General features: G+C 53.1%; 1 protein-coding gene across 2 annotated transcripts in view; it reads left to right on the forward strand.

Moving 5' to 3' along the window:
• Nucleotides 1-12,823, forward strand: part of SENP7 (SUMO specific peptidase 7) — a 1,147,653-nt gene that overhangs the window by 488,751 nt on the left and 646,079 nt on the right. For both annotated transcript variants that reach the window (XM_078657763.1, XM_078657764.1), the window contains exon 11: nt 1,654-1,833. In XM_078657763.1, the coding sequence (XP_078513889.1) occupies nt 1,654-1,833 (180 nt within the window). The remainder of the gene's footprint in view (nt 1-1,653; nt 1,834-12,823) is intronic.

Consider the following 12,823-nt stretch of genomic DNA (forward strand, 5'->3'; position numbering starts at 1 on the left):
GGTTAGGACTGCTCTTTACCTTTCCCCGGTGTTGGCGCCCTCACCCTGTCTGCACCTCCTGAAAGTATACGGTGATCCCACACACCCCGTCCTGCACCTTCTTACAATGCCTGAGATTTAAAAGCCGTTTTTCTTTGTGTTTTGTTCCCACTCACCTTCCGCCTTGGAGTATCTCCGACTCTCCAGACTTCCCTGCCTTCGCCGGAACACCGCCTGAAGCAGAGTCCAAAGGGCCACACGAAGGACCACCTCTAGAGACGACGAACAAGACTAATTCCCCCCTTTGTTTTGAAACTTTATTTTGGCTAATAAAAAAACCATTGAAGCATCACTTTGACTCCTACGCCTTCCTTGCCCCGCAACAATTACTTATTAGGATACATTTTCTCATGCTTTGTTAACTCAAGCCCACCCACTGTGTGATGAACAACGAGCATCCAGGTTTCAGTTTAATGTTATAGTTCCAAAAATTGTATTTTTAAGATTATAGAGAAATAGTAGTTTTTTATTAGTAAGGTTCAAGAGGCCCAAGGACTCAAAATGACAATTCAAATCGAATTATCTTCTTTGATTCCAAAAATACATTGTAGTTCTCTGAATAGTTCCTAGAAATGATGAAGTCACAGAGCATTCAAGCGCCATATGTTTAATTGAATGCCAGCATATCTTGGTGAGTTTTTGATGCTAACAGGATCTATAAAAAGATAACTGTTGAACTGAGCTGAAAAGAGTATGCCTTAAACTGTTGCATTTTCCATATTTCTGGACATGGGTCATTTCTGGGAGTATACTGAATATGTTTTGCCATTTTGTCTTTAGATGTCCTGTTTTTGTTGATTCATTGTGTTGGAGAGATTTTTGTGTTCTTGAAGTTATACCCCTTGTGTCATAACATAGTCTGTTAACCAGGTAAATAATGGGGATGGTTTGTTGAGTAATTCAAAGTGGATATATAACTTAACACGTCTCGTACTTATAAGTGTTGTACAAATTCCTTCAGAGTTGTTTTTGTATTGTGAGTAATGTCTACAGTGTGTGTTGGGTTGTTATATTTCACATGATCATGGGGTTGATTGATGCTTTACTATCCTTTTTATTCTATAACCCTTTTGCTAATTTAAATTGTGGGGTTGAGAGGGGTGAAGATTTTTGAGAGACTTAATTTTCCATAGCAAAGAATATTTGTTTTTTGTAGTAATTGTTGATGAGTGCATAACATATTTTGTATGAATATTCCTTTTGATGCAGAAGAACATCATTGGCTGGATAGTGCCCTCATTCACTTAACTTGTGAGGGTTAGAACAGTAACAGTAAAGATATTTGCACCCCAAACTCTATCCTATTTCTGATCACCAACCTCCCACTATTATTTCCATACTCCTTTGACATTACTGGTACCAGGTCAACATTTTTATGCCGTGGTTAGTAACCTAGATTTGTTCTCAGAAACAAAACTACTAAATAAATGCTTTAGAGACATCTGTTTTCCAGACGTAATATCATAAAGCCTTCCTTATGCGAAGAGCAGTATAAATGCCTTACATATTTTGCTTTAATGGAAATATATGTGTACTATACGTTGTATGTTCTTTGCATCGTTTTTTATGAATGCAGTTATTTGATGCTGATCTATCTGCTTTTTTTCTTTGCAGAGGCCATATCTAACACATTGACTTTATGCATTGATTGCGGTCATCTAAGGAAATGTGGTTTGTGGACCAATATTAGTGAAATGCCAGTGATGAGTAGTGCTTTTATTTTTCTGTGGATGGCGAAAGAGTATGTACCAGAAATCCAGAAACAGTTACAATGTCCTGTTTCAAGCCCACCCGGTAAGAATAGACTATCTTTCATTCTGATAGATCATTACATTTAAATGTCGTACTTTTGTTTGGCTATGTAAAAAGGACTTGGGGCTGTATACAAACTGTCTTACATGTTTGTCAATAAGAATAATTGTAGCAATTGTAACTCTTCTCTCTGACTTATACAACCAACCACATATTCCTCACCTTGTGAATGCCCCCAGTTTCCTGGATCTGGAGATTTTTATCAGTATTGCTCCTGTGTGCCGGTAGGTGGCATTGTGCGTCTCTGCATCGACTCAAAAGTGATACGGGGGGCGTGGCTTAGCGGGCGAAGATGGTGGACGCAGCCTGCTAGAGCTCCCATCGGCCCGACATTAATTTGCTCACTTATCCTGGCTCCCGGACCTGATCTGCAGCCTCCAAGCGTTGATACGGTGGCGGACAGCGGGGGCGCCTTCCGGTGCGGTGAGTGGAGCTCCCGAGCCCCCTGGAGTGGCGATAGCGGTGGCGGCGGCCTGAGGCCTAATCCCGGTGTGCTCAGCCGGGGCCTCGATTTTGGTGACTCCCGGACGGGAGATCCTGGCGCTGGCCTGCAGCTTCAGCTTTTGGTGCTGACCCTGGGTCTCGGATTGGCGGCGGAGCGGAGAGTGGATGCCATGCTGTGCCCCCTGTCATCTGTGTGGCTGCCCGAGCTGTGGGGACGTCGGTGGGGAGCTGCGGCCTGTGCGACGATCCGGAGACCGGGGCCTCGAGTTTGGTGGTCCCTGGCTGTTGGTGGTGGTGTCCGGAGGCGGCCCGGGCGGCGAGGCGGGCGGCCCTGCCCGATGTACTGGACGTAGCGCTGTTGTGCTCGCTGGGATCCCTGTCCGGTGGCCGGCTTGAAGCTCCTACAGGTGTGGCGCCCGAGACCCGAGAGTGCCCGAGAGCAGTGGAAGCGGTGGCGCAGCAAGAGCAGTGAGTGCCCCAGGGGCCCCGGTGTGTGGTCGAAGGGCTAAGGGGCGGCGGCGTACAGCTGGTGTGCCCGCAGACTACCCTAGAAGTCTAGACAGAGGAGTGAAGGGGCCCCTGCAGTATGAGGCTTGAGGCCGGCCGCGAAAGGGTCTGGAGTGGAACCCCGAGGCCCCCCCGAACGGCCTAAACGCGGCCCAGCACATAGTACCTTAGACATGACCAGGGGCGGAGGGGGCAGTGGGCCCGCCAAGCAGGGGCCCATCGACAAATACACGGGGCCGAGTGGGGGTACCGGAGCATCTGGAGGAGGCCAGGGCGCGGGGCCGGACAACGCAGCGCTCATGGCGGCGATAACCCAATCCAGGGACATGCTGGACGCCAAGATAGGAGCGGTTGGGGCCGATGTGACTTTGCTGCGTCAGGACCTTCGCAATGCAGTGACTCGCATCACGGAGGCGGAATCCAGAATCTCGAGTGTGGAGGACGATGTGGGGACCTTAAAGCAGAAAGTGGCCGCGATGGAGAAAATTCAGAAAGGCCTTGCGCTCCGGGTGGAGGATGCCGAAGGGCGGGTGCGCAGGAATAACCTCCGCTTTGTGGGATTTCCCGAGGGATGCGAGAAGGGGAATATGGAACTCTTTTTGTCCCAGTGGTTGGAGAGCTGGCTCCCCCCGGATGCACTGTCACGCTGTTTTGTGATAGAGTGTGCACATAGAGCCCTGACGCAGAAGCCGCCCGCCGGGGTGCGGCCCCGACCGGTAATTGCTAAGATTTTGAACTTCCATGACAGGGACACCATCTTACGAGAGGCGAGGGCAAAGGACTCTATTATGTTCGAGAACCAGAAAATCATGATCTTTCCGGATTATACTAGGATGGTGCAGCAACAACGACACTCTTTCATAGCGGCCAAGGCGAAACTGCGAGGTCTAAAGCTCCAGTATTCTTTACTTTATCCGGCCCGCCTACGGGTGATATTCCAGTCACGGACACACTTCTTTGATACCCCAGAGGAGGTCTTCAAGTGGACTGATGAGACAGTGAGGGTCCGGCCACATGCCCAACCGGGCTTGAATCCGGGTCCATCAAGGGGTTCATCTCGGGAGCGGGGCGACCAAAGTGTCCGGAGTAAGAGGCACGGGAGATCTAGGTCGCGGAAGCGCTCCTCCTCTCGCAGTGGGGCACAAGACGGGGCGCCTGTGGACTCTGACCAATCCGGAAAGGAACATTGAAGGACATCGGGGTGTGAGGTGGCCTGCTGATGTCGTGGACTCCGGCTGGGAGTAGTCGGTTGGATGTGCTCTGCTGCTCGGACGGCTGTGGACTGCGTATTTTGAAACTGTTCGCTCTGCACATTGGTGACTGTGTGGGGCTGCGGAGTGGGTTCGGGGAGCTTGTCTACAGGGGCTATTTGCCTCCTACGTGGGTGGGAGTTGGAGGGGGGGTCCTTCTTGGTTGAGCGGGTAGTTGGGATCCATTGGTATGGTTGGTCTTGGGCGCTCTGTTTTGGGCCCGAGGCTGCCCATGCCGCGACATATACTTCTGTGTTCTATGAGGTATAGGGGTGGGGGACGGGGGACAGGGAGTTGAGGGGGGTGTTCTGGGGGGGTGCAGGTGGGGGCGTTGAGGGAGGTTGGTGGGGTGTGCACGTGATTTCTAATGCCTTGCTAATACTTGTGTTGTGTACTCGGGCCTGCTGCTGGGTGCTCTTGCTTTGTGTTCCCTGGGATCATGGCTGACGCATCAACTCCGGGGCCCCCTAGGGCGTCCATGCGCATATTGAGTTGGAATGTTAGGGGGATGTTGGATAAAATTAAGAGGGGTGCCATTCTGCGATGGGGGAAGAGGGAAGGGGCAGATGTACTACTACTACAAGGAACGCATATGATGGGGACGAAAGTACTTAGTCTGCAGCGATTTGGCTATCAGCAGGTTTTTCATGCTGGCTTTTCCAGGGGCTCCAGGGGGGTTGCCATCGAAGGTTGGCTTACGTTCATGAGAGGCAGTGGCTGGACCCGCAGGGTCGGTATGTCTTTGTGAAGGGAATGGTGGGTATGGAACCTGTTGTGTTTGGGAGTGTATATGCCCCTCCCCCATTGCAGTGGTCCCTAGCTGAGAGGCTGTTAGCGGTGTGGGCGGAAATCCCGGAGTCCCTGGCAGTGCTGGGAGGAGATTGGAATGATGTGATGGATGCGAGTGTGGACCGTCGGAGACCGCAGGAGACACTAACTGTTGCTACCACCACCCGGTTGAGTGCGATGGTGGAAGGGTTGGGCTGGCTAGATGCTTGGCGACACTTGCATGCTACGGCCCGAGAGTATACCTATGTTTCAGCTGTGCATGGCTCCTTCTCGCGACTGGATTGTGTGTTCGTGCCCTGTGCGTATCGGAGTAGAGTGCGATAGGTGGATATCCTGCCTAGGGGGTTGTCCGAACATTCCCCAGTGGCCGTGGATATTGAATTGCACAGGAGGAAGCAACCGTTTTGGTGGCGGATGTCCCCATGGCATCTTCAGCAGGCTGATTATGTACACCATATGCGGGGGCGATAGTCCAGTATTGGCAGGAGAACTTTGGTGCAGATGCAGATGTGACGATAGTCTGGGAGGCCATGAACCCCACGTTGCGGGGAACAGACATAGCGTGGTGTGCGGCGGCTCGTCGCCGACGCAAGGAGGCCATAGTTGCAGCAGCGGCGCGCGTGGAGGTTCTTGAGCGGCGGTGCCAGGGGGAGGGGGACGATGTGGCGGTGCGGCTACTCCTACAGGCGCAACAGTCCTATGCGTCCGTATTGTTAGATGAGGCCCGACAGGCATGGCTGGCCACGCGTAGTAGGATTTACCAGTGGGGAGACAAGTCCTGTACTATGCTTCATAGGCTATGTCAGAATACCCTGCAGCCGATTACACTGCCGGGACTCACAGATGGCGATGGCGTCACGGTGACAGACCCGGTGGAGTTGGCGGCTAGCTTTGCTCGATATTATGCGGAACAATATGCGCCGCAGGATTGCCTCCCGGTCGATGCGGTCGATAAGTTCATTGCTGACCTGCCCCCGAGGGCCGTCTCTGATGAGACGCGAGCGGCGTTGGACCTCCCTCTTACAGTGGAGGAGCTGGGGGATGCGTTGGCACAGCTTAACACCGGAAAGGCACCCGGGCCGAGTGGCTTCCCGTGCGAATTCTACAAGAAATTCCAGCTCCAATTGGGGTCCCACTGCAGGGCTGTGTTGGAGGCAGCGCGGGAGCTGGGTCGGTTGCCAGCAGACTGGCGACACACCGAGGTGGTGGTGTTCCAGAAACCAGGTAGGCCGCCTGCTCGATCCTTTCAGACGCGGTCGCTCCTTACACTGCTTCCGGCTCTGCCTGACCGCCTGGTATCGTAGTGCTATACCGCCAGACTGCAACACGCTACCTTGCCTTGCTCCCACAAGCGCTTCTGCCAAATAGATTAATTCGATTGAGACCGCAGCGCTAGATTGCCTGATTGTGGACTTATTAATTGCTTTCTGAAACATATCGTAGCGCTAGGTTGCCAAAGTGCGCTTTTACAATTGTGCTGTTTTCATCTGTTGTGCTGTTTTCATCTGTGTCTAATTGTACCATTGCATTGCGCTGTTTCGGTTTGTGCCCCAGTCCTGTTCCGCTTTGGCTTGCTGCCATTTTGTTGTTGTTGTTGTGACCCCCGGCCCGGATCTCCGCCCCGCACCCGCCTCCCAGCTGCTCCTCCCTCCCACTGATACTGTAAGCCCTGCGCTCCCATAGCCACGCAGTGACCGTCCTGATCCTTTCAGACGCGGTCGCTCCTCACACTGCTCCCAGCTCTGCCTGACCGCCTGGTATTGTAGCGCTATACCGCCAGACTGCAACACGCTACCTTGCCTTGCTCCCACAAGCGCTTCTGCCAAATAGATTAATTCGATTGAGACCGCAGCGCTAGATTGCCTGATTGTGGACTTATTAATTGCTTTCTGAAACATATCGTAGCGCTAGGTTGCCAAAGTGCGCTTTTACAATTGTGCTGTTTTCATCTGTTGTGCTGTTTTCATCTGTCTCTGATTGTACCATTGCATTGCGTTGTTTCGGTTTGTGCCCCAGTCCTGTTCCGCTTTGGCTCGCTGCCATTTTGTTGTTGTTGTTGTGACCCCTGGCCCGGATCTCCGCCCCGCAGCTGCTCCTCCCTCCCACTGATACTGTAAGCCCTGCGCTCCCATAGCCACGCTGTGACCATCCTGATCCTTTCAGACGCGGTCGCTCCTCACACTGCTCCCGGCTCTGCCTGACTGCCTGGTATCGTAGCGCTATACCGCCAGACTGCAACACGCTACCTTGCCTTGCTCCCACAAGCGCTTCTGCCAAATAGATTAATTCGATTGAGACCGCAGCGCTAGATTGCCTGATTGTGGACTTATTAATTGCTTTCTGAAACATATCGTAGCGCTAGGTTGCCAAAGTGCGCTTTTACAATTGTGCTGTTTTCATCTGTTGTGCTGTTTTCATCTGTGTCTGATTGTACCATTGCATTGCGTTGTTTCGGTTTGTGCCCCAGTCCTGTTCCGCTTTGGCTCGCTGCCATTTTGTTGTTGTGACCCCCGGCCCGGATCTCCGCCCCGCACCCGCCTCCCAGCTGCTCCTCCCTCGACCCTCCCCCCTCCACATATGACAGATGCCTTTGCGCGCAGCGTTCACGCGCAGCGGTCGCGCCCCATGTGCGCCGAAGGTGTGCCAAAGGTAAGCCCGTCTACGCCCGTCCACGCCTGGACCGCGCCCAGCACCAGACACCTTGGCCCCCACAAAACCCATCCCGCCCGCATAACATACGACGCCGCAACCCTCTCAGCCCTTAACCCCGGCCGACTCCCAAACTGCCACCGAGCCGCTCCCGGACACACTCATGGACCCTTCACCTGCCATTCCTGCAAGTTCTGCTGCATCAGGACCCACACCAAATCCACAAACTCCAATCAGAGCTCCAACACTAACCACCTAAAGTGCATCCTGCTCAATACCCGCTCTGTCCACAGACACTCCATTGAACTCTGGAACCTACTCGACACCACATCGCCGGACGTCGCCTTCCTTACAGAAACTTGGATGAACGCCTCATCAGCGCCCGACATCGCCATAGCCATCCCGGACGCTTACAAGATCATCCGCAAAGATCGCACCAACCAAACAGGAGGAGGCATCGCCATCGTCCATAAGAACACCATCCGCATCACGACCAGCTCCGACGATATCCTCGCTTCCGCCGAACACCTCTACTTCCAAATCCACACCGACCCCAAAACCACACCCTCATCTACAGACCACCAGGACCCCGCACACAATTCAGCGAAGACATCACTGACTTCATCAGCCCACATGCCCTCCCCTCCGAGAACTACATTCTACTGGGAGACCTCAACTTCCACCTGGAAAAGAACAACGACAGCAACACCACCACCCTCCTAGACAACCTGGCCAATCTCGGACTAAAACAACTTGTTGACACCCCCACCCACATTGCCGGACACACGCTCGACCCAATCTTCACCTCCAGCAAGCACATCTGCTTCGACCACACCACAGCTCTCCATTGGACGGACCACAGCTGTGTTCACTTCAACTACAATAAGACCACAACCCACAACCCATTCCTCGAAGAAACTGGAACAAAATCACCAACGACCAGCTCATCACATCGCTTCACCAAAACCCCCCTCCCAAATTATCGGACCCAAACCAAGCAGCCTCCAACCTCACACAATGGATCACCCACAGCGCAGACGAACTAGCACCCTTGAAAAACCATTTAATCAAGCAAGGTAACAAAAAAGCCCCTTGGTTCAACAATGACCTTAAGAAATCCAAGAAGCTCTGCCGTACTCTCGAGAAAACCTGGAGAAAAAACTCAACCACTGACAACTTAGCCAACCTCAAGAACGCCACCCGCAAACACCACCAACTGATCCGATCCACCAAAAATCAGCATTCAAGGATCGACTCGACAATAATACCCAAAACAGCAAGGAACTATTCAACATCGTCAAAGAGTTTACTAACCCCACCGCCGGCACCAACGACATCTCCCCCTCCCAAGACCTCTGCAACTCTCTTTCCTCATTCTTCCACAACAAAATCGCCGAAATACATAACAGCTTTGAAAACCAACCCAGAGACCAACCCACTCCACCCTCCCCCGCACCTAAACCGCTCTCCAACATTCTTTGCGACTGGAACCCAATCACCACCGAAAACACCATCCGCCTGATGAACTCCATCCACTCAGGATCGCCAACCGGCCCATGCCCCCACTACATTTTCAACAAAGCAGACTCCATCATCGCTCCCCACCTCCGAGATGTCATCAACTGCTCCTTCAACTCCGCTACCTTCCCGGAAAACTGGAAACATGCCGAACTCAGCGCCCTTCTAAAGAAACCCACAGCAGACCCCACCGAACTTAAGAACTACCGCCCCATCTCGCTCCTCCCATTCCCCGCCAAAGTCATCGAGAAAGCCGTCAACAGTCAGCTCGCAGCCTTCCTCGAATCCAACAAATCCCTCGACCCTTCTCAGTCCGGCTTCCGAGCCAAACACAGCACCGAAACTGCCCTCATCGCAGCCATCGACGACATCCGAACATTACTGGACAACGGAGAAACAGTTGCCCTCATCCTACTCGACCTCTCCGCAGCCTTCGACACAGTCTGTCATAGCACCCTCATACAACGCCTCAGCAACGTCGGAATACAAGGAAAAGCATTGAACTGGATCATCTCGTTCCTCGCCGGAAGAACCCAGAAAGTCCGCCTCCCCCTTTTAAATCAGAGGCCACCAAAGTCATCTGCGGCGTACCACAAGGATCTTCACTCAGCCCCACCCTCTTCAACGTTTACATGAGCCCTCTCGCATCCATCGCACGCCAACACAACCTCAACATCATCTCCTACGCAGATGACACCCAGCTGATCCTCTCCCTCACCAAAGACCCAAACACCGCCATAACCAATTTACACGAAGGAATGAAAGAAGTAGCCGAGTGGATGAAGAACAGCCGCCTTAAACTAAACTCTGACAAAACGGAAGTCCTCATCTTAGGATCATCCCCTTCTGCCTGGGACGACTCATGGTGGCCACCGGCCCTGGGAACCGCACCCAGCCCCACGGACCACGCACGTAACCTGGGCTTCATACTGGACTCCTCCCTCTCGATGACCAGACAAGTCAACGCCGTCTCATCATCATGCTTCAACATCCTACGCATGCTCAAAAAAATATTCCGTTGGATCCCCACCGAAACAAGAAAAGCGGTCACACACGCACTGGTCACAAGCCGACTGGACTACGGAAACACCCTCTACGCCGGAACCACAACCAAACTACAGAAAAAACTCCAACGCATCCAAAACGCCTCAGCCAGACTCATTTTAGACATCCCTCGACAAGCTCACATCTCCGACCACCTGAAAGACCTCCATTGGCTCCCTGTCAACAAGAGAATAACTTTCCGTCTCCTTACCCACGCACACAAAGCCCTCTACAGCCTAGGACCCGACTGCCTCAACACGCGACTCTCCTTCTACACCCCCTCCCGACAAATACGATCGTCCAATCAAGCCCTCGCCGCAATTCCGCGCATCCACAGATCCACCATGGGGGGTAGATCCTTCTCCTACTTAGCGGCCAAAACCTGGAATTCCCTCCTCACCCACCTCCGCCTTACACAGAACCACCTCTCCTTCAGAAAGCAACTAAAAACTTGGATATTCGATAAGTAAAACACTTCCCTCCCTCAAGCGCCTTGAGACCCTCCGGGTGAGTAGTGCGCTATACAAATTATAGAACTTGAACTCGACATGATTCGTATCGCCCTATATCCTTGCTTAACATTGAGGCTAAGTTGCTGGCAAAAGCGTTGGCGAACCGGCTTGTCCCCTACGTGGCTGATCTGGTTCATCCAGACCAGGCCGGCTTCATGCCGCACAGGGCGACGCGGCACAACATCAGACGGGCACAAACAGCAGTAGATGCGATGGGGGCCACGGGAGAACGGGCCGCCCTGTTATTGGCGGATATCAATAGGGCGTTCGACTCCGTGAGCTGGACCTACTTGTTTGCGCTTCTGCCCCATCTTAACCTGGGTGCTGTGTTTATTTCGTATGTCAAGCTGTTGTACACCGACATAACGGCGTCCGTGCGAGTCTCTGGGGCGGTTTCCGGGAGGTTTCCAATTGGTCGTGGGACCGGCCAGGGCTGCCCGCTGTCACCGTACTTATTTGCGCTAGCCATGGAACCCCTGGCCTCTTGGGTGCGAATTGATGCGCAGCTTCGGGGCTTCAGGTGGGACGGGGGACTCACCGACAGGATCGCACTTTATGCGGACGACGTCCTCTTCTTCCTTACAGACCTGGATAGATCGGGCCCACGGGTACTGGAAATCATGCGCATATTCGGAGAGGTTTCGGGTCTGTATCTTAACCCGCGTAAATCCACCTTGTGGGTGCTGGGTGATGGGGCATATGCGGGTTCCTGGGCGTCAGCCTTACAGGTGGCGTTCGGAGGCTTGTTATACCTCGGTGTATTCCTGTCCGAGTCTGCGGCGATCTCTTGGGAGCGCAACATGATACCAGTTTGGGAAAGAGTTCAGTCGGACATTAGAACGTGGTCCCGGATGCCTCTTACTATATACTGTAGGTCTGCGATTTTTAAAATGGTTGCGCTCCCACGCCTTTTGTATCAGCTGCAGAACCACCCACACCCGGTCGCACCCCAGTGGTTCCGGCAGATTAATTCTGTGCTGGGACGCTTCTTGTGGGCTGGGGTGCCGCCAGGGTGGCGCTGCGTACATGTTTCCTGTCCACATACTGTGGTGGTCTTGCAACATCTGACGTGCTGTCATACTACCAAGCCTCCCACTTGTTAGTGCTGAATGAATGGTGGTACGGAGATAGGGGAGACCCAGCATACGCCTTAGAGCGCTCGCTGATGGGTGTTTACACACTGCACATGATCTTGTATTCGGTCAGACTACGGAGGCGGTTGCCCCGAGCCACGCAGGTGGTGTTTATGATATGGCGACAGGCGCTGCGTCGCATGGGCAGGTGGGGCAGATTGACAGCGGAGACTCCTCTGTGGAATAACGGGCGACTCCCCGCATTGGCCTCTCTGCCGGGGTTTGGCGGATGGGATTCTATAGGGATCTCTTCGCTGGGAGATGTCGTATCCGGCGTAGCCCTCAAATCGTTCCAGGAGCTTAGAGACGAGTTCCATATGCCCAACACTCAATTTTTTAAATACCTACAGTTCCGCCACGCGCTTGGGCCCAGTTTGGTGGGTCTGGAGTCGCTGCCGGAGTTTAGCCCCCTGGAGGCGAAGGTTTTCATGGGAGACCTTGGAGACAAGAAGGGGTCACGTATTTATCAAACCCTAGTCACTCATTGTTCCTCCTCCCTACTTACGTTAAAGGAAGCCTGGGAAAGGGACGTTGGATCATTGGATGAAGACAATTGGAGAGAGGCTTTGGAGTCCCCGCGAGGGACTGCAATTGCGGTGCGCCTAAGACTAGTCCAATTTAAATATCTACATAGGGCCTACTATACGCGAGAGCGACTGTGGAAAGCGGGTTTGATTGGGTCCCCAGAGTGTTTGCGATGTGGAGCTGAGATGGGTACTCTGCTGCATACTGCGTGGTCTTGTGCTGGCCTGACCCGGTTCTGGCGGGGTGTATGGAGCTGTCTGTCGGAAGTGCTGGGATGGGATCTTCCCCGTACTCATCGTCTGGCCCTTCTCCATGTACTGGAGGGCGTTGGGGGAAATACCTACAAGCGTCACCTTTTACTGCTGGGTCTTATCGTGGCCAAACGGGACTTGGCGCAAGCATGGAAGAGTGATCGAACCCCCCCGCTGAGCGTCTGGAAGGCAGGGATGGATTATTGTATGGGGCTAGAGCGCCCGGTGTTTGAGGCAAGAGGATGCCCCCGAAAACATTACAAGATATGGAAGAGGTGGGCGGAATATAGGGGTTTAACTCTGGTCCCTCCAGTGGAACCTGACGATAGTGTGGATTTGGTAGATGGGCT

This window comes from Lissotriton helveticus, chromosome 8 (assembly GCF_964261635.1).
Source record: "Lissotriton helveticus chromosome 8, aLisHel1.1, whole genome shotgun sequence".
In the NCBI taxonomy this organism is placed as follows: domain Eukaryota; kingdom Metazoa; phylum Chordata; class Amphibia; order Caudata; family Salamandridae; genus Lissotriton; species Lissotriton helveticus.